Source organism: Mercurialis annua, linkage group LG2 (genome assembly GCF_937616625.2).
Source record: "Mercurialis annua linkage group LG2, ddMerAnnu1.2, whole genome shotgun sequence".
Lineage (NCBI taxonomy): Eukaryota > Viridiplantae > Streptophyta > Magnoliopsida > Malpighiales > Euphorbiaceae > Mercurialis > Mercurialis annua.
In genome coordinates this window covers 57,159,802-57,185,462 of record NC_065571.1, presented here as the reverse complement: position 1 = coordinate 57,185,462, position 25,661 = coordinate 57,159,802, and the positions used below count along the sequence as shown (strand labels likewise).

The 25,661-nt window shown below is 33.9% G+C and overlaps 5 protein-coding genes across 7 annotated transcripts; 3 read left to right on the top strand and 2 right to left on the bottom strand.

Annotated features, from left to right (window-relative positions):
- Positions 1-29: 29 nt before the first annotated feature.
- On the top strand, positions 30-5,676 carry LOC126670191 (2-methoxy-6-polyprenyl-1,4-benzoquinol methylase, mitochondrial). The gene is made up of 8 exons (XM_050363858.2): positions 30-321; positions 515-641; positions 746-807; positions 1,698-1,856; positions 1,949-2,093; positions 3,445-3,516; positions 4,222-4,330; positions 5,219-5,676. The coding sequence occupies exons 1-8, from the start codon at positions 225-227 to the stop codon at positions 5,318-5,320; spliced, it is 873 nt and encodes a 290-aa protein (XP_050219815.1). The 5' UTR covers positions 30-224; the 3' UTR covers positions 5,321-5,676.
- Positions 5,677-5,920: 244 nt separating this feature from the next.
- On the bottom strand, positions 5,921-8,611 carry LOC126670755 (uncharacterized). 3 transcript variants are annotated; one of them, XR_007638787.2, is made up of 3 exons: positions 8,500-8,611; positions 6,952-7,164; positions 5,921-6,141 (listed from the first exon to the last, which is right to left on the bottom strand). XR_007638787.2 is itself a non-coding variant. In XM_050364576.2 (3 exons), exons 1-2 carry the CDS (start codon positions 7,612-7,614, stop codon positions 6,984-6,986), a joined length of 345 nt encoding a protein of 114 aa, XP_050220533.1. In that variant the 5' UTR covers positions 7,615-7,815; the 3' UTR covers positions 5,921-6,141; positions 6,952-6,983. The 3 variants fall into 3 exon arrangements, 1 of the variants encoding a protein (XP_050220533.1); XR_007638788.2 differs by lacking the exon at positions 8,500-8,611 and adding an exon at positions 7,933-8,315; XM_050364576.2 differs by lacking the exon at positions 8,500-8,611 and adding an exon at positions 7,451-7,815.
- Positions 8,612-9,961: 1,350 nt separating this feature from the next.
- On the top strand, positions 9,962-11,143 carry LOC126669788 (60S acidic ribosomal protein P3). The gene is made up of 2 exons (XM_050363344.2): positions 9,962-10,238; positions 10,778-11,143. The coding sequence occupies exons 1-2, from the start codon at positions 10,038-10,040 to the stop codon at positions 10,943-10,945; spliced, it is 369 nt and encodes a 122-aa protein (XP_050219301.1). The 5' UTR covers positions 9,962-10,037; the 3' UTR covers positions 10,946-11,143.
- Positions 11,144-12,490: 1,347 nt separating this feature from the next.
- Positions 12,491-21,161, bottom strand: LOC126669785 (valine--tRNA ligase, mitochondrial 1). Its single transcript, XM_050363342.2, has 17 exons — positions 20,854-21,161; positions 20,587-20,753; positions 20,361-20,499; positions 20,204-20,287; positions 20,037-20,114; positions 19,752-19,915; positions 19,239-19,296; positions 18,848-19,150; positions 18,595-18,765; positions 17,895-18,094; positions 16,765-17,167; positions 16,430-16,681; positions 15,827-16,327; positions 15,476-15,582; positions 14,888-14,987; positions 13,018-13,166; positions 12,491-12,926 (listed from the first exon to the last, which is right to left on the bottom strand). The coding sequence occupies exons 1-17, from the start codon at positions 20,953-20,955 to the stop codon at positions 12,755-12,757; spliced, it is 3,150 nt and encodes a 1,049-aa protein (XP_050219299.1). The 5' UTR covers positions 20,956-21,161; the 3' UTR covers positions 12,491-12,754.
- Positions 21,162-21,245: 84 nt separating this feature from the next.
- LOC126669787 (mitochondrial outer membrane import complex protein METAXIN) lies at positions 21,246-25,099 on the top strand. Its single transcript, XM_050363343.2, has 6 exons — positions 21,246-21,510; positions 22,276-22,610; positions 22,846-22,922; positions 23,032-23,092; positions 24,465-24,624; positions 24,699-25,099. Exons 1-6 carry the CDS (start codon positions 21,351-21,353, stop codon positions 24,881-24,883), a joined length of 978 nt encoding a protein of 325 aa, XP_050219300.1. The 5' UTR covers positions 21,246-21,350; the 3' UTR covers positions 24,884-25,099.
- Positions 25,100-25,661: the final 562 nt, after the last annotated feature.

Sequence of the window (25,661 nt, the reverse complement as noted above, 5' to 3'; positions counted from 1 at the left end):
TTCAAATTGATCAAGCCAAACCGAACCAAAATAAAGGTTTTCAAGTTTTGGATTTCTTGACCCAACTCGTCCAACCCAAAATCACTCTAAAATTTACCCAACCCAAAATCTACCCAAACCTAAATAGTAAAACTCAAACCGCCAAAAATCACTTATCTGCCACCTCCAATTTTAACAAAATTACGTGATTTTATTTGCTGGTATTCTTACACTTAGCAGCAACCATGGCGCTGAGATCGGCAAGCAGGAAGTTTGGCGGTCGCAAATGCTTTTATATGCTTTCTTCAGCTGCTGAATTACATTCGCACGCTACAAGTTTTGGTACTTTCACTCTAGTCCTTTTTATTAGCCGAGTTCTTGATTTTAGATTTGAGTTCAATTCATTCCAATTTTGTTTGGTTATACTGTCAATTTCATTTTTTTAATTAAGCTGATTTAATGTCAAAATTGAAGTGCCTGTTTTTTCATATTGACAGATATTAGATTGAATTAACATATTGGATATAATGTCCAGGGTTTAAAGAGGTAAGGGAAGAAGAAAAAAGTCGAATGGTTAGTAATGTGTTCAGCAATGTTGCCTCGAATTATGATCGTATGAATGATCTAATGAGCGGTGGATTGCATAGATTGTGGAAGGACAGGTTAGTTGCTGAGGGTGTTTTTAGTAACTGTTTAAATTTTCGCTATAGAGACCTTACCTTACTTTGCCTTCATGCTTACATGTGTTGTATGTGGTATCGTTCAGATTGGTCTCGAAACTAAATCCATTTCCTGGGATGAAGCATATCGACGTGGCTGGTGGGACAGGTAGGTACCCCTTTGTTATTCATGATTCTGTCTCGTGTTCTTTTTTTATGGACTAGAAACTTGGCATATGATATTCTTGAACAGAGAACAACTTTAAAATTCAAAGCTGAATATTGTAATTCTTATGGTGGCATTCAAAATTGTTTTGGAGTAAAATCCATAGTTTTTCCTTCAAGGTTGTTTCTTAAAGCTGCGGGTGTATGCATAGACACACTTGTATGAATATGTATGTCTCCGGCTTTCATTAAATCTCCTTTTCATAGGAATTTGAGCTCTGATGGGTATCAATGAGGCAATATTATTCCTTATTTGATGTTGACCAGACCTCGAGCATTTTATCAAAGAAATTCTTTGTATGGCGCTGAAATTTTTCTCCTTTTAACTTCCATAGATGCATTTTAAATGAATCTGAATCTGAATTCTTCCGATTTGAACTTACCTACCTAATCATTCCTTTCAAAGTAGTTACTACACTTTAAAAACAAAAAAAATTATCGGCTGCATTAAGGAAGGTTATGACTTGAAGTGGAAAAATTGATGCTCAAAATAAATGATTGATGATGCAGCTAGTGTTTATAAAACTTGAATGAGATTTTTAGGAGGTAAGATTTCTTTGTTTGGGTACTTTTCTTAATGGTATTTAAATTTACTGGTATGAGTGAAGAATTCTCCATGCTAGTTTTATAGTTGTTCTTTAAAAAGGGGTGATTATGGATGCATTTTTTAAAATTTAATTGAAATCACATTCTTTCTTTCCCCTTACTATAGGTTTGAGTGTTCAATTATACAATGTAAACTAAAAAAATTGTTTGTAAGTCATGGACTTCTTACTTTAGAACTGAGAGTTGGAAAATGATAGATCCTAATTTTTTTGACTGTTTCTAATTCAGGGGATATAGCTTTTAGGATATTAGAAACTGTAAACAGCATCAGATATAAAGCAGTTCAAGATCCTCAGAATGATCATTTACAAGAAGAAACTCAGATCTATGTATGTGACATCAACCCAAACATGCTGAATGTTGGCAGAAAGCGTTCGATAGAGAGAGGTTAAATATAATCTGCATAGCTATTTTGAGAATCCGTTGAGTAATTCTAAATATTGCTTGAGGGAATTTGTTTATTTGTTTTCCATTTGTAGGTTTTAGAGAAGATAAATCTCTTGTATGGGTCGAAGGAGATGCTGAGGCCTTGAATTTTCCAGATAATTCAATGGATGGTTACACAATTGCATTTGGAATTAGGAATGTTACACATATAGAGAAAGTTCTTGCTGAAGCTCATAGGTATGCATATAATTTCTTAGCTTGTCCTTTGGCAAAATCCAATTGGTTTACATAATGTTTATCAAGTTAAGGACCAATCTCCCTAACAAAGAACATTTTCGAGTAACCAGTGGGTTCCTTTTCCTCCTTCATTCATATGGGTTTCACATATGCATTTTTTGTCTTGATTTTACATGGATACAAGATGACAGTGCATTAAATTAGGTATGTGGATTTATTGCACCTTGTTGCATTTCTTGAAGAGGATCATGTAAAGTAACATGTTAGTAGTACCAAGTTGATCTCAGAGAGGAGATTAAGCATAGTTTGTGTTATTAGACAAGTTTTTTTTGGCCAAATTTAGTGAATTTTTAATTATCTGACAAAGTATACACATGCAGCTTTAGAATTTTTTTATTACCTCTATTTGGTGAATGTATAGGACCGATAGTTGGAAAAAAAAATTATGTATTAGTTTGTCTTGATCAGTGTCTTATGGATGAGAAAGGGTATGGGACTTGAAATGCCAAGCTAAGATATGTGTTTTGGATGATTAGTAATGAATGTATTACCATGAATGCTGATGCAGCTGAGAAGCCCTCAATACAGAAAAATAATGAGCAAACTTTCTTTTGTTGTTTTAGTATAAAGTTAGTTTGGCGCTTATAAAGTTTTTCCTGTTCAATTTGATTAATTTATTTAAATCACTTAGCCATAGCGTAAATTTGTTTTATTCAGTCATAGGGAACTAAGATTTGGACCTGATGAATTCAATTAGCTGGAGCTTTATTATTTATCTATAGTTATAGGGATTTGAAGGTAACTTGTTATTTTCCACATTCGTTGAAATGTACTTTGTTGAAATGTTTTGGGTTTTAATGTCTTTTATTTTCGTTTTTATTAGAAATCCTACTTAATTTACGGGTAAATTAAAAAATACAATTCTATTTAAAATAACAATATGCAATAGCACTCGGTCTTATTTAGGAGTAATGATTGCTGTGCTAGTTACACAACATGGGGTTTACTGTTTGTTGTGAGAATCTTAATATCTATTCTCCAATGAGATATTTCAGAAATTAAATATCTTTGATCATGGAATATATGTTGGAGCTTTAATTTCTTCTTATTCTGTTAAAATACTAACCCTATACATCAAATGCAACTGTGCTGCTGCCTGTTGTCAATATGAATACATTTTCAGTGTGGTTAAAAAGATGTAGAATGTCTTTTGTTCTGAATTTTGGTATTTATATTCCTCTGTTGAAATATTGGTTATTCAGTTTATTCTTGTTTTAGAAACTTTCTTTTTTATCTCATATTTATTGTCCTGAAAAATTATTATGCAAGCTTTGTTATTTTTGCTTGTTAGGGTATTGAAAAGAGGGGGGAGATTTCTTTGCCTTGAATTGAGCCATGTGGAAGTCCCGGTATTTAAAGAATTGTAAGTATTCTTGGCACAATTAAGTGACATCAGGTTCACATCCTTGGCAATTATTTAAACTTATTTGGCAAAAATACTGAAAACTCCCCCACCTTTGAACTTTTTTTCAATTCCACCACCACCTAGGAGAATTCTCAATTGCACCCTATTTAGGGTTTTCAGTTTTCATCTGTACCCCAAAATAAAAAAAATTGATAATTTAATTAATTTAATGATAAAATTATTAAAACCAACTAAGTAGAGGGATTGTATCATTATTTTTTCCATTTGAAAAAAACAAATAAATTAGTATATGAAGGATTAATTTAAACTTTTTTCTAAATAAAAAGAGGTCATTTTAGTCAATTGGGGTACAGACAAAAACTGAAAACCCTAAATAGGGTATAATTGAAAATTCTCCTACATGGTGGTGCAATTGAAAACAAAGTCAAAGGTGGGGGGTTTTTAAGTATTTTTGCCAACTTATTTACCATATGGTAGTTTTCTTGTTAATATCAGTAACCCCACCAAGACTGGTCTGATCGCCGATTTAATCAGCCAGTTTCCTCTGGTTTTAAAAATCTGGTAAATGGGTGTTGTGCCATGAGGTGTATGTGTATATCGAGTTGGTGTTGAAAATTATCTATTTATTGATGTATTAGCTACATTATCCTGGTTTTCTGTTTTCTTAATCTGTTTTCAAGGGTTGCTTCTATTCTCTTACAGGTATGAATATTATTCATTCTCAGTAATTCCAGCCCTAGGAGAGCTGGTTGCGGGTGACCGAGGATCGTATCAATACTTAGTTGAGAGTATACGTCGATTTCCACCTCAGGTGATACCTTGGTCCCTATGCAATTTCTCTGAAATACAGTTGAAGTATCTTTTTCCTAAACATTTGTCATTTTATTTTATTCGTCACTATAAAAATGTACAGTAATTATGATAGTAACTGGTGGATTTTGAATTTACATGCCACTAAAGATGGAAGAATTAAAAATTGCTTTATTGAAAATTCATTGTATAAGCAAATCGCTGTTCTGTTGTGCATTTAATATGTATTCTGTCTAGATGAAGCGTGAATAATAGCAAGTCCCTTGTGCTGGGGTGAAAGAACATGACCCAGAAGTCTTTGTTATCAAATTTATTTCTGTTAGTTCTGTGTTTAGACAACTTATAACTAGAGGTACTTACTCAGTTATGTTACTGTTCTTTCATATGTTTCAACTCAATATTATCTTTTACTTCCATCATTACATAAGTTCGAACATCAGTCTGAACAAATTAACCACTTTGTTGGCTAATTGGAAAATACAGCACATGATTTCTGTGCATCTGAAAACATCGTTCTTACGTTTTCACTCTCCCGAAAAATTGTTAAACTTGGCTAGCTTTTGAAGTTCAGCATCTCTGATGCGTCGTCTTCCCACCCTAAATGCAAAATCCTGCAAGTCTATCTGACAAATGAATTACCTCGTCTATGTTGCATGAGAACTTGTCGAGTCCTACTAGGCATTTTGTTACCGGAAACGCCTTTGAAATTCTGAAACTTTTAAATTTATAATCTATCCATGTAAAAATACTTGTTTCGCCGTTTTCAGTTTCAGTGTGCAACATAGTACACTCGTTATAGATTATTCTAATAAGGTGATATGGATAATATGTTGGAGTCACTTTTGCTCAATATGGTTATTCTATGATGTGTTCTTACTCATGAATGCAGGACAAATTTGCTTCAATGATAGCAGATGCAGGGTTTCAGAAAGTTGAGTATGAAAACATGGTCGGGGGAGTGGTAGCCATTCATTCTGGACTGAAGTTTTGAAGCAAGTTAAGGGTTCTCTTAGCTCTGATTTTCCCGGTGTTCCCACCTTTGCTAGCTTTGTAATTGAGAGGTGTCGCAGAAATAACTCGGGTTGGTACCATCGATGAAGAGTAGTCATAAATTAGCGAACGATCTTGAAGAGCGGTTGGAGAAGAGGCAGAAAAAAAAAATGCAGAAACTCTACCAGACTTGCTTAAAGGTTTAAATATATGCTACTTGTGGTATCAAATGAGCAGTTTGTTTATTAAATTAGCTTGGCAAGTAGTTCATTGTGACTAATTCAATTTGTATTTTGAACAAGTTAATTTGATTGATGAATGAAACTCTAATAATAATGATCTTGATATATTATTTAACTCCTTATAGCCAAATTAAATTTGGAGTAGGATTTTGAAGGCTTTTGCATTAGTTAACATAAAAAAGTTGAAACTATGAATTTTCCGTTATGTATTATTCTGTTTTTAGAGAGCATTTGCGTGTAAATTTGAATTTTAGCTTATTTCATTTTTAAAAAGAATTATTTAGTCTTTTGATAATTTCCAACAACTAAATTAAACATGCCTGTAGAAAGACCGCAATCGAGAATAATTGAGCTCAAAATTGTATTCCAAAAACTAAGCCATATGATTAATGAGGGCAGAGCATTGATGTAGTACAGTGAGTGAGCAAGTTATGAGAAGAAAAATATACAGCTCAAAGTTCTAGCAAAAGAAAATAACAATAGCATACTTTCACCAGCAAACAGCTACTCAAGGAAACCGAAAGACAAGGTCCTGCCTGAGTCGAGCATTATTACATGCGAAATCACATCAAAGCTGCCCCTGCACCAAAATACCATTTCAGGTTGATCTTAGCAAAGTTTATACGACATATGAGAAACTGCAGTTCCAACATTTCTTTACTGAAAAACTTACCTGCTTTGGAAAACAAATTTGCATAAAAATAAAAGAAAAACAACCAATTTTTTCTATGTTTGGTGTTTGATAAGTGCCTAACTCAAGTGACAACTAACAAGCTTATACCAACTACTCGGTTATAAATACTGCGATGTCTATGTAACCAAGCAGTCATTTTTCCAAAAATCACAACAGAACTTGCAATGCCACCCTCCTGTTTAGCTACACAACCGGGAATGCTTGAATGCCTACCTTTTCATTAGAGCCTTACACAAGAAGTGAGGCAATACCTAGTCTACTCCAAAGGAGAAAGTAAGCTCAGCCTTGAAATAAAATAAACTAAAAGATATCTAAATGTTGTGATTAGCAAGTAAAGGCATAGCTAGAAACGGAGTCTTGAACACTATAGAATTTAAGTAACAAGGAACAAAAGCAAGCGATTATCACAGTAACATTTTAAAAGTTTGATCGGTTGCCCATCTCCAGAATTACTCAACTTCATAATCTACTTAACAAGGACAGTTTTATCTGAATGATAAGAAAATTGTGATTCATCAAGCCATCAAAGTTAAAAAGATACAAGTCATTTTAACATTTAAAGAAAAGCCAGATCTTCGATTTTTGTGATTTAATCATATATATCACCTATTCAATCAAACTGTAAATTCACTAGTGAGAAAGAGAAGTGAAGATCCTATTAGAACGAGAAATTTAAAAAGAAAATGAAAAACGAACCGAGAGCAAGGAAGGAGGATTCGGATTGGGTCTCATTTAGGGGATTTGTTGTCTTTGGATGAGGAACCATATCGAGGTGGAGAATATATCAGGGCCGCCACCATAGTTCCTGGTAATACAACGTACTTGGCGACTGTAGCCAGCTTCGCCACTAACGGCTCTCCTCTCATAAACGCCATAAAACACACAACAGAGTGCTGATCTTCAAGCAAGCTGTAGAATGGAAGGGAATAAGTAAGCATGATCATAAAGTTCATTAAACAATTGGAAGTTTTATTCTCATGCTGATACTGTCAAACATACTACGTGCCTCCAAAACCTCAAGAAAGAAAACAAGTTTAACACTCAATTATCTCAGTAAATCAAAATAAGGGAGACTTCTATTAACCAAAATAATCATTTATAAATCTTTTGAGTTCAATAACATAAACAATAACCATTTTCCAAGTTGCGAGAGTTGCAAACTGTATCATCTAAGTATACATAAAAAATTAAGCACCTCGGAAACACAAAAAACAAGTTGACAACCGATTGAGGAATAAGCAAAAGAAGCCCAGGAAGCATAGTCCACCAACTAAGACCATCAATTGATAAAAAGTCAAGATTTTCTAATTGAGGGTTCCCTGCTTTCTCCGTGTCTCTATCTATATCTCTCACTTGCATTATTTATAATTTTACCAACTATAGATGGAAGAAGCAAAAGTTGTATCAACTAATTTTCATACAAACGTGGTAAGAATATTATATAATTCAACAAAAACCAGAAACCACAAGGAATAGTGGCTGGTATACAAAGCATAAGCAGTAGCAACAATGAAAACTCTTTTTATAGTTCATATCTTCAATTAAACAGAAAGTTTAGCTTTAAAACATATACTAAATTAACATGCCTCCATAAAATTTTCATCTTTCTCACACAACAAGATTAAAAAAACCCATTATAATAAAATTACATGCTGCTACTACTGGAACGTGAGTTACCTCCACATACGCGAAAAAAATGCAAGCTTCACAATAGCCATAGGTGAAATGGCCAAACTAATATAGCACACATAGAAACTGAAATCATGGATACAATCGAGATAAGTTGAGACCACATACTGTCAAAGTCGAACTCGACTCGTCTCTATAACTCTAATAAAACTAAATTGAGCTACACTTTTAGAGCTCAAACTTGATAGATTAATTGAGAAAATTGAATCGGACTCGGGTAGTACAAAGAAAATATAAAATTAGATTTAGTCTCAATATAAATTCTCTTTAGCATCGATTACAATTCCACAATGGCTAATTGGTACAGATAAGCCATTATAGATTATCTCTTGAATCTAATTCTCATCTCAATAGAAATTAATACCCACTGACTATTATTTTTTTGAGTGAAATTGGGCTATAAAAAAAAATCAAAAAGCAGTGATCATCAAGAAAACAAGATAATTTTGTTTTCTGATTACTAAGTTTTTCAGAATCTTAAAAAAAAACAGAGTAAAACAATTGAAAACACAAAAATTAATTAAAATTTGAGCAGAAGACATAAAGGTGAGTTACCTTGAAATCTTGTTACAGGATTGATTACAGAAAAACGTTGTATCCTACTACCATACAAGGTTTTTAAGTTTGTTCCGAAAGAGAGAATTATTGTTTTGGTGTTTGAACTTTTGCATATCTAACGTTTTGGTGCCTTTACTCCGGATATAGTAGGTTTCTAACCCAAAATAACATCTAATTTTAGGTCCTTATAATTTTTAGTTTTCTCAACTTTAGTCATTAAATTTTATTTTATAAAATAAACTTCAAAGATTATTTATCTAATGATTTTATATCGTCTTGGGTCACGATATTATTACTCTTGCTGATGTTGTTGCTATCGTGTCTCATATTTTTGGATTCGATTCTTTCGGAAGAATTTTACGGAACGAGTTTGACAGATTTGGAGTTTTTTAATAAAACGGATTAATTTTTCTTTTCTCAATTTAATAATATATTTTTCAGTTATTTATTATTTTAGTTTCTTTATGCTCTTTTCTCTTTCAAATGCGTATAACATTTTGCTAAAATAATGTTCTTTCTTGTTTTGGGAAATCGCCTAAGTCTTGATAGAGTATTGAACTCTAAATTTTCGATTTGATTACCTATTAAACTACCTTATATAGCTATTTTACATAGATTAACTTTCAAACAATGTTTTTTTTTTGCCAGAGATAACAATATATAAATATATAAAAGAATGACCACCCCATGAAGGAAATGAGCCATTCTTTAGACAAATAATAATAAGTGGACTTTGTAGTTACAATATGAGCCATCCAAATACACATTTATTTAACAAATATATATAAACGAAAGTTTAAATAATTCGTTAAACAAACGGTAGAACGATGTTTATCGACATCCTAATATTTAAAGATTTGGATCGAATTGAAATTTATTTAGAATTAAATTGTAAGGTTGTCAAAATTTGAAGGATCTAAAAGTAGACATATTTTATGGACTGGCTTGGGACGGTTTTGACGGGTTTATTAATTTTTATGTAATCCAAACCCAGTCTGAATCCAGTTCGGATTTCGTATTTTCTACCCAAATCCGATCCTTACATTCTACAAATTCGGGCTCATGCCGAATTTTAATTTCGTAAAAATTATAAAAAGATGGAAGCCAATGAGCTCGGGCCGAGCTTGAGACACATAATAAGTGTCCAAGTCCGACCCTAGAGGAACGAACCTGGGCAGGAGGACCAAATAACCAGTCCCATGAACAGGTCTACCTAAAATAAACTAATATTTTTATTTTTTGATAGCGAGTCAAGAACGAGTTGCGACACCAAAATGAACATAAAAAGAGTTCAAACACTAAAAAACATAGCAATCGAAAAGTTCCAACACCTCAAGTGAATTTCTTCCTACCATCGGAGGGCAATAGTGGAATTACAGTATTCATACAAGGACAAAACTGTCAACTAAAAAAGAAAGAAACCCTAGGGTTGCAGTGTAAATATAAATTTTACAGACATAACAAAACCTTTGAAGAAGCCATCATCTCGTACCTTTGTTAACCTAATCAGATTCACAATCACAAGCCAACAAACGATGGGAGTCTTTACATTCGTATGCAAACTCTCAGGTACCGAGTGGTCCGCCAAGCAGCTATCCGGCGGTGACCTAGAGGCCTCCGCCTCCGACTCCTACGATCTCCAGAGGAAGCTTGTCCAGTCTGCTTCTGCTACCGACTCTTCCGGCGGCGTTCAGTCATCTTTCTCAATGATCACTCCCAAGTCTGCCGTTTTTCAGGTCTACTATTTCACTCTCATTTATTTTCTGTATGTAAGCATTAATAACTGTAGTTTAATTGTGCTTTTAGTTGATTTGATTGAATTTAAAAAAGTTTACTGTTAGGATTGGTTTTTCATTTGGGCCTTTTAATTTGCCAATTGGATGCTTTTAGTTAATTTGATTGTTGGGAAACAAAACATTGCCCATATTTGTACAAATGATAGATTTAGGCAGCATGTACATGGGAAAACGGGACACTTGCACATTGATATGGTGAAACAATGTTATTTTAAAGTTTCTATGTAAAATATAACATTTCGTGTTCGAAATGGTTCCGAAACGGGACACGTTGATTGTTGATGAACACCATATTATGTAATGGATATTTTATATACTTGGGCATTAGTTTTGTGATAATGTAGTACATATATATAGCTTATGTTTGATGGATACCCGTTTGCATCAAATGAGTTATTTTAGACTGTTGATGTGTTTGGGTTGGTTTTGTTTTGTTTTGTGTGAGATGATATTAAATGTGTTGGCTTTATGTGGTGCAGGTGATTATTGGTGGTGGTAGTGGTGGAGGTTTTGCTGCAGCAGGAGGTGCAGCAGCAGCTTCAGGAGGCGGAGCAGCGGCTGCAGCTGAAGCACCTGCTGAGGAAGCAAAGAAAGAAGAGCCAGCTGAGGAAAGTGATGATGATTTGGGATTCTCTCTCTTTGATTAGAGTAATATTTTCAGCTATTGCTATCTTTATTTTGATCTGAGTTTTGTCACTTGGGTTCTTTTGCTAGATTCAGTGAATTAGATTTTTTTCGATTTGAGAACTCTTTGTTATTATATGATGAAAAGCTTCTAAAAGATTCCAATGTTATATTTCTCGTCAGTTTACGTAATCATATCCCCTATATATATGCGTTGCTTATGTTTATGGTTGTCAGGTGCCTTCGATCTTCTTCTGTGTCAGCCTTTTCTGTTGAGTGTTTTTGATTTTGCTGCTAGTAATGAAGTGAACTATGAGTGCATAATGAATTGTGGTTTCACTTTTATACTGTCTGACTGATCTATGAAGTTAAAGCAGTTAAGGTTCATCTTGCCTTTTAAATTTGGTGCAAAAAGATCATTTAAGAAATGGCTTTGATAAAAAAAACATTTTGAACTTGACAATTTGCCTTGTTTTCCCCTCTTTACTGGATTTACACAACATGCTATTTGGAAAGAAAGTGAGTTATCGAGTGTTGTATAAGGGTGGTTAAGTTTTCTTTACTTCTCTCCTAGGTTAGAAATTGGGGAAATCATTGCTCGGAAAAGATTATACAAAATTAAGAGCGAATCTGTTATGATTTGAAGGTTTTGGCACAAAATTTTAAGCTTGTACTTGAAGAAGACGGTATGCCTGTGTTTAGATTCCATTTAAACAACGATTTTCATTTTTTTTATATAAATTGTCGTTTCGAAGAACTCACATGTTTGTTTTCAATAGCATTCAGCAGTGAGCTCGTCTACTAATACACAATACATCAAAATTATAGAGAAAAAGTAATTGATGATCAATTAATATTTTAATTTTATACTAAATAAAATATAACACACATGTAATAACATATTAATTTACGAGCGAGTGAAATATAAAGCAATAGTAGTATTATAAAAACGCCAACATATATTACATTTATCTCATTAAATTAACATGTATAAAAATATGGGTATCAAAACGGGTTAAGGAGTTGTGCATCCACTTTATTGGCTCGATTAGGGTCAACAAAATACAATACGAAATTCAAATGAGTTATATGTGTCACCACGTATAACTCATTTAAGCTAGTGAATCGATTATGAAATTTGGGTCAGTAGCTGCAAAAGTATGCATAATAAATGATTCGCTACAAATGCAGTAGTTGCTTCGCTACTGTTTTAATGGGATATTTTGTTGATAATGGCTTCAAATGCCAAGTTTAAGAAAAAAGGTGTCCACATCTTTTGCTTCCACAAGAATGCTAATGTTTAGATTTTTTTCTTTTCTAATTGACAAATTTTATAAACACAGTTGTGTAATAGTTCACTTGTTACAAGTATATTCATGATATTTGATTCAGGATATGTGAAAAGTTTTGTATTATCCAATTTTTTATTTAAATGCTAGTAGTGTATTTTTGATAATTGATTCACTACTCTTCCATAAAACTTGGTTCTTTTCCTATTGTAAAAAAAGTAGCTGCAAGAGAAACAAGGATATAATCAGCAAAAGAAGCCGAATCAACTGAAGAAAATCTGTCTAAATTCTTCATAAACTCAATTGATATAAATAAAAAATTTGATCAATAGTATTTAATTGTTAAGAATAAACTACAAGTATCTCATCAACAAAAATAAAATATCCAAGAACCAAACTGGATATTTTTCAGTGCAATTTACCACCTAAGGACTTGGGGAGAGAAAAAATGCCAAGCACAAGACCTCGAGTACCATTTTGTATAGAGACGGCAACTAAAAAACTTCCCAAGTGCAGGACTTGGAAATGGGTTTGGCCTTTAAACTAGTTACCCTCTTTCTTAATCTCATTTTCAATTCGAGAGCTCTCGTTTTTGAAGAAATCGAGTTCTTGAAGAAGTGTGGTCAGCTTTGCCATGTCCTGTTCTTGAATATTACCAGGCACTTTTTCTTTGTAGCCCGACGCATTCACCTTCTTCTCCAATTTTTCATATTGCCTGCAAAATATAATAATATAATATAAATTACTATAAATTAGGAGAAAAGAGAAACAACCAGCGATTCTTAATTGAGAAGTCAAAGACTTACTTTTGCTTCTCTTCGAGTTGGTTTCTGACTTTTAAAAGCTCTGCTTCTCTATCAACTTTTCCCTGAGCCTGAATATAGACCTTCAAATTCTCATTCACATTCTCAAATGCACATCCAGCTGGAGGAGCATCTCTCCCACTCACTAATACCTGAAATTTTTTATATATTCAAAATGATTATTGTAAAATAAAAAGATAATAGGAAATGAGATGTAGCTAGAGAAAAGGCGTACAACTTTCAATACTATCAATATTGCATTGTACCAACCACCATAAAAAAAACAGCTTAGTATTGCACAACATGCAGATATTTGGCGACACTCAACATATCCTAGATTTCAACATGTCAATAGGGATAGAATACTAAGATCTTCTCGGAAATTAGATCAGCAAATCATCAATTCCTGAGAGACCAGTAAGTAAAGTGCTTTACAAGTTAAGTCCATAAAATTACGAAAATGCGAACTTCTAATGATATGTTAAGAATAATCTGACAGAGATAGTCAATACCAAAAGACTCGGTCCAGGCTATAGGTCCTTTCATTCAATTAGGATTACAAGACAAAAAATACACCAGAATTAAGTTACATAAACATTTTCAGAAACAAGTTATATCTTAAAGATGGTTGAGAATATAGACAGCAACTCATATACACCAAATTATATAGGTACCACTGGCAGAAGAAGAAGACAAATTTTAGGACCACAAGATAGTCTTAACAAACAAGAAAAATAAAAAAGGGTAGGAGTGTTGAAAAAAAAAATATAAAGCTAAATGATTTAAGAAACATAATGGAAAAAATTGGTGATAAAGCACAGAGATCAAGTTGTTTATAAGTATAGAATGGCATTCTAGGGCCAGAGGTCTCATTTTTTCAGTAATAAAAAAAAGGAATATGTGATTGGTTTCAGCACCTCAATTATTATCAATCTAATCCAAGTTGTACAATCCAGAGATTTTCTCCATAGTAATACTCTCTGGCATAATTGCTATCTGGAATAAAACGGCTAACGTTATGGACGACCGCTACCCAAGAGGGTTTTGTGAAAATTGCAAAAATCAATATAGAATTGAAGAGTTTGAAGGAGTTGGCTGATATTAATAAAAATAACTCATAAATTATTAAAATTTAAATCTAATACATTTCAGAAGTCTATGGAAATTTCTAATTTCTTGATCTAAATAAATAACGTCACATTTATAAATCTGTGTGAAAAACTATAGACCACCTATTCAAGAGTAGTTGCAATAAATAAGCCAAAAGTAAGAAAAAACAAGAGCTCAGAGAGAGTAAAATAATTTATTTGATATCCAGTATATACTCGATTTGGAAAGAAGAAATTTTATTGAAATCGTGTTTATTTATACTATACCAAGAATAAGAGGCTAAAAATCATACATGCACCACTAAGAAGTTCAAACTCCCGGATATCGAGAGTAAGAATTTTGAGAACCACAATAAAGTATAGCACAAGTTAGATAATATTAAGTCTTAAAGCTTAAACTGCCATGTCATTTGTGGATTACAGTGTTAGAATTTTATTTTTATGCAAATGGTCCTAGTGATAAAAATCAAGCTAGTATAATGGAGATTATTGTAAGTCTCCCAACTTTAGAAAGTATGATTCAGGGTCTTCCTGTACATAACTTCTCAAACAAGTCAGACCGTCAACACACCAAAATTTCTACTTTCCTAGCAAAATTCACTTTTACAAGCTAAAATTTGGAACACTATACATCTCCAATTGAATCAAATTTGCATAAAAGTTGCTTTACAAGTCAATAGCATCAGAAGAGAAATAAACACAAACAAAGAGGAGCAAGTAGAAAAATAAACTAAGACCCGGAAAGTTGCAACTTATTAGCGTACCTGTATAGAAGATAAGGATGCAAGAGTTAAGATTTCCAATTCATGGCCACTAATAACTTCTGCTACTGCATCACTTTGGCAAAATGCAAAAGCTGGTAATCTGCAAAAACAAATAAACACAAAAAAGATATTAGTCTTTTCAAACATATGAAGAAAATGTGCAAGACAGTTTCCAAAATATATTTCCTATATAAAAGAATGATCCTTATGTCACCTTAAAAACCATTCAAAAGTTTGACTTATTCAGGGATAATTTTAAAAAAATGATGCAGGTATAATGGCCTGGTATTAAATGTGCTCACGTCAAACATGAATAATCTTTCTTCCAAGTTTTAAATGAATATCAAGCAAACTAGCCGCACCTTAGGCACTGGTGACGTCCTTTTTAATGCAATTGCACTATGTAGAAATGAAAAAAGTTTTCCTTTTTGATTTACACAAGGAGAAAACAGCTATATGTACGCAGCATAAACAGGGAAATGGCAGATGGAAACACAACCCACAATTGCAAGTAAGCAATATTGATTCAAGAAAACGCAATACAGTAAACCAAGTTGCATGCATAACATAATTATTTTTAACAATTACCTTTCATTCTTCTGTTTGCCAAGCACCTCACCTCTCAGAGACCTTACACTCTTCACGGTAGACTCAATGAGATCCATTTCGTATTCAACCTGTTCATTTGTCCAGGCCTATAGAGAGAAAAGGGAGTATATTTAGTTGCATAAAACTTATTAACTATCAAACTTCGAATTGATGATGACATCCATCTAGACTTCAATTAGATTCAACAGCGCCAAATTATTTATGACAACAAAATGTTTTGGAAATAATGAGGTCCTTGTGCCAAGGTCATTAGCCAACAGCACTTAAATAATAAAATTAAGACTACTGAGACCCAAAATTTCTCAGTAGAATTGCAAAAGTATGACTTACTTCTACAGCTGATGGATATTCAGATATCATAATAGAGTCTTTTCTTATTTGGTGTGTAGCTTGTGGAAGACGTTGCCATAATTCCTCAGTAACAAAGGGCATAAATGGATGAAGCAATCGCAAGCCATTGTCCAAACAGACCCAAAGTATGTCTTGTGCAGATTTATTTGCAAAGGAAAATTCTGGATTATCCCTAACAAAATAAGGCTTGATTACTTCAATGAAAACATCACAAAATTGATATTGCCACCATGAATACACTGTGCTGGCAGCATCTGAAAACTCGTATGAGTCCATTGCCGAAACGGTTCTGGATATGGATTTGTTGAGAACTGAAAGTATCCACTTGCAGCTAAAAGGCAAAGCTTCTATATGTTGACTCTGTGGTGGTGAATAATCAACATCAAGTTTACTCATAGCAAACCGAACAGCATTCCACAATTTATTACACCATTGACGATATCCAACAACTCTTTGAATGTCCAAATTTATTTTATCAGACTGAAAAGAAGTAACAATGCAACATCATCAATAAGAGATTAGAGGGGAATAAAGGCACTAAAGCAGTAAATTATGAATATACTGATAAGAAGAAACATCAACCTGAGCTGTATAAGTAACAAGAGCAAATCGGAGAGCATCTGCACCACATTCAGCTATACCATTAGGAAAGTCTTTCTTCTGTCCGTCTTTTGCAACAGCAAGCTCATTTGGATCCAAGTTACCTTCCCCCAGTCTCTTGTGAAGGCCTTCAAGGGTTATCCCATTTATCACTTCAAGAGGGTCGATAACATTTCCCAAGGACTTGGACATCTTACGGCCATGTGCATCGCGAATCATTGGATGTAAATAAACCTGGACAGAAACAATACATCCAATATCAACAAGAAAAATAACTAAAGTGGTCAAATGCAATTTTTGGATGAGAATATGCTCACCTTCCTAAATGGCACATCACCTCCCAGTGTAATTCCTAACATCACCATCCGAGCAACCCAGAAAAATAGAATGTCATGCCCAGTTTCAAGTACAGAAGTTGGGTAAAATGTTTTCAAGTCCTCAGTATCATCTGGCCAACCCAGTACAGACAACGGAAATAGACCAGAAGAAAACCAGGTGTCAAGAACATCAGGATCTTGAATCATCTTAAACTTTTTTCCAGAAAATCTCAAGCTGGCCTCCGCTAGAGCCTCTTTCTCATCTCTACCAACTACCCAATGATCCTTGTAGGCACCGAGTTCCTTCAATTCATCATCATCTAGTGTAACATACCATGCAGGAATTTGGTGACCCCACCAGAGCTGCCTCGATATGCACCAATCACGTATATTCTCAAGCCACCTGTGATACTTTACAGACATATCAATACTGACACAATCAAGTAACAAAGGAAACAGCATGATAAAATAAACCGTTGGCAAGAAACTTCCGGAGATAACTGCATATGTTAAAAGATGCAAAAGAAAGCAGAAAATGATATTAAGCTAAGATGCACATTTCCTCGACATAAATACTATTTTAAAGAAACAATGTTATAAAATATAAAAGCAATCACAGAATTTTAAGGAATATCTTCAAAAATGGTATCAGAACAGGTCCACGATTAAACAAGTAGATGTAAACAGAAAATCTGAAAGGCAATCTTCCTTTATTGTATAGAGAATCAATCAACACTCTAGAATATCTACTTTCACCTACTAATCATCGATATAATGTCATGAAAAGCACAAGCAGAGCAGACCAGATAGAGTTCATGGAGCGATAAGATTCCTTATGCCTAAAGTTTTCTACAAAAAAAGTACTTTCAGATTATATATGAAAGTAAAAAAAAATCAAACAGATGCCTGTACTGTTACATCTATAGTTTAAATCGTAATTAGTTCAATTCCCCAAGATCTTCAATTAAAACACATACACGCAGCAACACTTAGCAGTGTGCTGGGGCAATGCGCATTAAGGTATCTCTATGTGAGCTATCAATATTGGTTTTGTTGTGCTCTATCCCGCAATTCAAAGTGATCATTTTCTTGCTCTACATGAAGATTTTAAGGGATAGAAGTAAGAGAACCTTTTCCATTCGGCCAAATATTGTTTTGGAATGAATTCAAGCTTTGGATTCTCGCCATCAATAGCTGCATCAAGAGCCTGTTTTGCTATAGTACTGCAGTCAACATACCATTGGGGCTTTATCATTGGCTCTATGACATCATTACTTCTTGAACAACAGCCAAGTCGCATCTCATTGTTTTTAGCACCCCTATATAAATCCTGCAAGCAAGAATTACAAGTACTTCATTGAAAGGTAGAAGAAAGAAGATATTGCATAAGATTAATACAAGTACTTAATTTAAAATTAGAAGAAATAAGATGTTCCGTAAGATAAAAAAAGAAACAGATATTATCTAATACATAATAACCAACATAAAGGAAGGGAGGGTGGGTGGTGGGGTAACGGGAGAGACAAGAATTGCTGCAAACCACTGGGAAAATTGCATTTGCAAAACATACTTTAAAATTTGTTTGATTATATCTGATAGAACATTATTCCTATAAGGGCCTTCACCATGAAAAGCTCGGTCTATCTGCTACGTTTTTACAGCAGAGATATTTTTCTACATAACACTGACTATAGCTGTGCATGTAGTTAAAGATGTATCTGTCTCCATGTATGCCCTATGGAGAGAAGAGAAGCAACAGGGAGCAACTGGTCTTATTCAGAAAGATATCTTGAATATGAATTAATGCCTATGACTGAAGGTAGTAAGTACCTTTTCCTGCAATGCTTTGGTCACTTCTTCACGGGCCTTAAAACGTGGCATCCCAGTGAAATTAGAACCACCATTACTATTAATCTTACCGTCATCAGTAAAGATATTGATAAATTCAAGATTGTGTCGTTTCCCAACCTCGAAATCATTTGGGTCATGTGCTGGAGTGATCTGCAGAAAACAATAGAATATTGGATACTGACTTAGCAAAAGGTGATATAAATAAACTAAACTTAGAGAATCACATACTTACCTTGACAGCACCAGTCCCAAAATTGGGATCAACAAGAACCGCATCGCAAACTATTGGGAGTTTTCTACCATTAAATGGATGAATTGCAAATTTTCCATGCAGATGACTGTACCTTTTGTCATCAGGATGTACAGCAATAGCAGTATCACCAAGCATTGTTTCTATTCTAGTAGTGGCAACAACAATTTCACCTAATCCTCCCTCCAGAGGGTAAGCAAATGAGGTTAAAAGGCCAAATTCCACAGGCTTTTCATACCCAGGAACCTTCAACAGTGTCCTTTCTTTGATGTCAGTATAATCCACCTACAACCAAAAAATATTCAGGTGAGTACAAGAATAATCAATACAATACCAAACAGTCAACAAAATACCAATTATATTAACAGCTTACCTCAATTTCAGATATAGCGGTTCGTAATGTGCAATCCCAATTCACCAATCGAAGATCCCTGCACATTGTATTAATAAAGGATCCTAAGAACAATTCCGATCACAAAACAGAACATAAACAGCAATTCAATCCTTAGTATATTAAATTGGTAGTCAAAAAGCACTTTTATCGTCTATTTTTATTTAATTTTACTATCAATTTAAATCTACAGCCTCTATGGTTATTTGTTTTCAAGCAGCAAATATATCAATGACCAAGTTTATCAACTGAACCAAACACATAGATTTTATCTTAAAGAAAAAGGCTCCAACCCTTAGCTTTTTCTAAACATCATAGAATGGCTAGGTAGGATGCTTTTAAGTAGTCTCAGCATTGAATCATAACCACACACTTGATCTGAATACAATGTATCAGTCACATGGCCGGTAAAAGGACAGAAATTCATTTCCAGAAAAGGGGAATGTTATTTCTTCAATTATGGATGGATAACATAATGTGTCATATGAAGCATACCTATAGATGAGACCTTCCTTGTATAACCTGACAAATTCCTCTATCACAGCCTTTGATCTTTGCTCATCCATTGTAAAACACTCACGAGACCAATCAAGAGAGGCACCTAACCTTCTCAACTGTCCAAGTATGGTGCCCCCATACTCCTCTTTCCATTTCCAAACCTTTTAAAAAGAATATCAAAGATGATATGAGAAAGGAGAATGCAGGGAAGCTTTAACAAAATATATGTAGCTATCAATAAGCTGAGCATTAGTAAAGGAAAAAAAAGCTCAAATAACTCACTTCAGCAACAAAATTCTCACGACCAACGTCATGTCTGGTTAAACCACGTTCACGCATTAACTTCTTCTCCACAACCACCTGACAATCATAAAGGTATTACATTCTATCCTTACTGGCTATAAAATGTATCTAGGAGAAGCGAATTGTAACAACTTACAAACTATTACCTGTGTTGCTATCCCAGCATGGTCGACACCAGGTATCCACAAGGTATTATATCCAGACATTCGCTTCCATCGAATAATTGTATCCTGTTTATTATACGAGGTCATAGGTTATGCAGAAGGAAAAACAATGTAGGAATAAAGAAACACATTGCTATACCTCTACAGCAGCAGTGAGAGCATGGCCTATGTGTAAGGCCCCAGTCACATTTGGAGGTGGAAGAACAATAGTAAATGGCGGTTTAGAGCTCTTTGCATCAGCTTTAAAGTAATCAGATTTCGCCCACCAATCATACCATCTAACACGATTTAATTTAATAACAAGAGTCATCATTTGAGCAGCAAAAACATTTCAAAAATAAAAACAACAGCATTGAAGAACTTACGACTTCTCCACGGAATTCGGAGAGTATTGCTTGGCCATTTGAGCCGAAAGTTTTTTCTTCTCCCCTAAAGGAGTGTGAGGGTCAATGTAATCCTCCTGATTCTCATCGGTCGAGGCGTCTCGCCTGGCGCTGGCATTCTTCTTCTTCTTGCTAGACTCTTGTGGTTCCTGTAAATTATAGCAGCACCAATAATTATAAATTAACAAGAATTTAATCGGCCAAGACTGAATTAACAATAAAAAAAAGCTAGTGATTTTAAATTAAAACCTTGAATTTAGCAGCTTTCTCAGCTGCTTTTTGCTTCTTGGCTTCTTTCTCTCTAGCCTTCTCTTCTTTCTTGAGCTTCCGCTCTACTTCCTCCGGCGTCATGGCTAGGGCAGGCTAGAGCGCGGCTGCCGTCGATGAGTCTGTTTTTGTTGTAATTCTAGTGTTTTTCCGACGTTGTGACTGGATTTCTTGCTCCTACTGATCTAACGTAGTGGAACAGTGGAGTTGTTTGGGAAATGACGGATGGTGATTTAGCTGCGTAACCCTAGAAGATATAATCTTGAGACATTTAAAACATTTTAAATGTAATACTCCTAATTTTAAAATTTACTAAAAATGTTAGTGACTTGGTTGAAAATTATAAAAGTTGAAGCACTAAAAGAATGAGTGTGACCTTTTAACATGACCTGAAAGACAAGAAATAAAAAATAAAAACTTTCAACCAAAACCCTAACACAGATCAAAATTCGGAAGCAGAACTCTGCAATTAAAAGGAAATGGAAGAATCACAAGAGAGAGAAGAGTACAGTCTTGTTGCTAGAAAACCCTATTTTGGATTACCAACCGCTTGCCCAATTTGCTTACCTGTTTACATCTATCTCAAGTTAGCTCGCTTCCCTTTTCGATTCGACTTCAATTCTACTTACCCTGATTCAGGTTTGCTTTTTGGCCTCTTTCAAATTTTAATCTTTTTGTTAGTCTAGTTATTTTTTTAGTGTTTCTTTTTGTGTGTTAATAACTGCAAATTTTAGCTGTTTGATAAGTTAGTTTCTAATGAAAATAGAGTTACCCAGTTGTGCATTTATTGGATTGAGTTGTTAAGTATTGATACTAATGCTGTCCATTAAGATGGTTGATTTTTTTAGCTGAAGTTACAAAACTTGCTTTGAGCGACAGAAACAATCCCGAGCAAGTTCATGAACGGTTTATTGTCTAGTTTGTTTAGTTAGAACTATTTTTTCTAATTGCAATTTATCCAACATAAAGGATACAACAAGCACTATTTGCAATGCCAGTGGGTTAAAAATAGAAGTGGACGATGGTGAGACGTTTAGTCAACCTTAAGAAAATTCTTATGTCTGGTATGGTCAGATTGATAGCTGAAAAGATATCTCTTGTATATGTCATATGATACAAGAATTAGTCTACGGATGATGAGTAATGATTTCTACTTTGGTATTAGATATAATTGATAACTTAAGGCATGAATCTTAAAATTTAAGGGAGTAGATAAAATTGATACCCTGAAGCGTGGATTATTTAATCTCTAAAGATAAAAATCATGGAAGAGATTTAGTGTCAACTTCAAATATACATTATATGCTAGTGACTGTGTGTTTATGAGAAAATGTTTGCATATTTGATTATTGATATACATAGTGTCAACATAAAAATCATACTCTTTTCTGCCTTTTATGCCAGATCAAATTCCGTATGTTGAATGTGGTACTTATGTGGCCTACAATAATGAAAATGGCGGGGTTATTCAACGTCTAAAGGAAGATGGTGTAGCTAACTTGGACTCCGAATTCTGCTCAGTTCCAGAATGGGTATCAATGGAAGCAATGGTTAGCTCATGGCTGGCTGATGCAATCACATATGATCTCTGGTTGGGCTCTGGTGGCAGTTCTGCTGTCAAGATTTATTATTCTGACCTTCCTTGGGTAATAGGGAAAGCTCTGTTTGCTAAGCAAGTATATACTGTTAAGCAGCGACTTGGGATAACAAAAGAAAATGCAGAACGAAGGGAAGAAGAGGTTGGCCTTTATTATTGACCTTCCTTTGGCAAGCTTAGGATTTTTGCATAAACTCATCCTACCTTCACATGTTCACTCTTACACCCAGGCATATGTTATAGTTTTCGTATGTGCACCGGAGTTGAAAATCATGCACTTGAGAGACAATAAACCTTAGTCTTCCATAATCTGTCTCCTTAAATTTATTTATTTATTCGGGATAATACTCATACATGTATATGTCGGTTGTGGACAGATTTATAAGAGAGCAAAAATTGCATATGCCGCGTTGTCAACCAGATTAGGGGAAGATGAGTTTCTTTTTGAGAATCGGTGACTCTTCTGGACATTTTATCTTAATTTCTGTATATCTATTATCATTTAAAGTTTAGGTTTAAATTTTTCCTGTGACACTCCTAATTCTATTGTTACTTTCATGTAGGCCGTCAAGTTTGGACGCATTGTTCCTAGCGCATGTGCTTTTCACTCTTCAAGCTTTACCTGTGAGTTCCTTCACAAATTTTGTAATTATTTTTTTAGAAGCTCTGTTTGGATATTGGATCATTACATGATCAATTCCACTAAAAATAAGCTCAAACCTTTTGAATGTCCATTAAATATCATCTTAATGAATGGCTTCTGTTGTTGGATGAACTAACTAATTGGACCCATTTGTGTATAGAAATAGAAATACGATCAAAATCAGGTACTGCAAAATTAGAACTAACCCAATCATGAAGTTTAATGTTGATCATTGTCCATGAAAATTGAGATTAAGCTTTGCTTGTCACTTATTGAAGCATTCTACTTTGCACATCTACGGAGTTATTTCATCTAGATATTGGACTTAATAGAATAGGAGTCCTATCTATGGAGTACAAAATTTGTCAAAGAATGTATAATACATGAATTTACAGAAGGAAATTAACAGAAGCCCAACAATCAACCCTAGGCCGTGCCATTAACCGGAGCTAATTGATCTTTTTGGTAAGTTTTGCCTGTGCAAATGTGATAACATTGGCACATTGTTGTCCTCGCTTCTTGACGACTTCGACTTATTAAGGGTTTCCAAGGTGGTATCAGTTTCTGATGTTAAATGATGCATGATAGCTTTATTGTGTTAACTTTAATCCTTGTTTCTTAATATTATTTAGAGGAGGTTGTCTTTGGAGAGAGAGCTTCATCTTAAGAAAGAATAACTAATTGGGATTTTTGAATGAAGATAATTTGAGTGTTTTGTAGTGTAGATCATAGAAGAGGCGTATAAGTTGGGCGTCTATATCTATTGTTTATTCAATGGACTTATATTTAAGAACAGCATTGGCAGCTATGCTTGTGATATTTTGTAGCAGCTGCGATGTTCAATTTATAGCCATATCCTATGCATTTTTCCCAATTTCTCAAATGTTTACTAAATCGACAATTGGAATGAAAAAGCAACCATGAAAGTTAACCTGTAATTATGTGTTCAATGTTTCTGTTTTCTTTTATAAACTGTCGTAAATGATATAATAGTCCAGATGTGAAACTTAATCATTTACAAAATGATTTATTATTGCGATTGTCAAATGTTTTCTAGAGGAATTACTTGGTGAGTTTCTTCTTGATCATTGTACTTAGAAGCATATTGCATTTGTGTCTGTGTCATATTATTGAACTGTAGTTTTAATACGTTCAAAACTAGAACTTCAGTTTTGCAGGCAAGTAAGTTATGTTATTAATTTTACAAATATGAGTAATTCGTGTTTCGTCGAACTGATAGGAATTTGATAGCAGTGACCCTCAAATTAAAAATATTAAAAGTTTAGTGGTTTTATATTTTTTATGAAGTCTAGTTACCAAATAAGGCTGATCCATGAAATTCTATGGTATTAGGAAACATCAGTTCTTCGGCATGCGCTTGTAGAGCATGCTAATCTCGTAACATATGCTGAAAAACTGAAGACAAATTTCTTGGAAGCGAGCTCATCTTCTTCTGCCCCACCACTCCAATCAGACTCTTCATCAACTCCGAGGAGAGGTCCTTCAAATTCTGGTAAGACATATTCAACTTTTCAACTTTTCGAGTTGCATTTATTTTGAAGTAATGCCGACATCTTTTGTTATTAGGTTCAAAGCCGAGGAGAAAAGCGAAGAAGGAAAAGACAGAAGAGGAGAAAACATTTAAAAGAAGGGCAAAATTCTTTGTGGCAGCTCAGGCAGTTGCGATACTACTTTTTCTTTCTGTTATCGGAGGACGTAATTTGTCCGACGACGAGGTGGGCGATGATAGTGAAGACTATGGTTATGACTGAAAAAGGCATTATTCCTATGAGTTGTGTTAATATCTTCCCTCATCAATGGCCTGGTAACGATAAACGGCATCAAGTGGATGTTTTCTTTTTGAATAATTTTCATTCACAGTCCATGGGAGTTATAAGTTTATAACAGCAAAGTCATGTGTAACGTCAATTTTTACTTTAACTCGAACAGAAAAATGATTATAAAAAAATCAAATTTTAATTCTGCAACTTTTTGTCAGTTTACATTTTAGTTCTGATGTAAAAAGTATTTTCAATTTGATCCATTTTTTGAATCCTTAATACGAGGTTAATAATTTTTTTAAAATAATGTGATATAACAGGGTTTCAAAATAATAAAATTGACCTAATTTTAATTAAGTTAGTTTAATAGGTAATTTTAATAGGTTATGTCCGCAAGTTCATTTAGTATTAGCTAAAAGATTATAAAAAGAATAAACTAACTATCCCTAAATAGCTCTCTAGTTCCACTTTATGTATAAGCTTTCTCTTAATAGATGATATAAGAACCCTTAGAGAGAGATTTTTTTCTATATTATTCTGAAAATATAAAGTTTGAGAATTAAAACAAAACACTCAAAATTACAAGGATCAAAACTGGATATTATTTCATTGAGACGTTTTTTTTTTCTCTTCAAAATAATCACAATTGAAGCCAAATGATATCATATGATGTTCCCTGTGTTCATAAGGGAACTTTTGGCTTCAAGAATTTAATATATTTTTTCTAACTAATTAATTTTTGCATTCTGTTTTCTAATTCATTTGGATT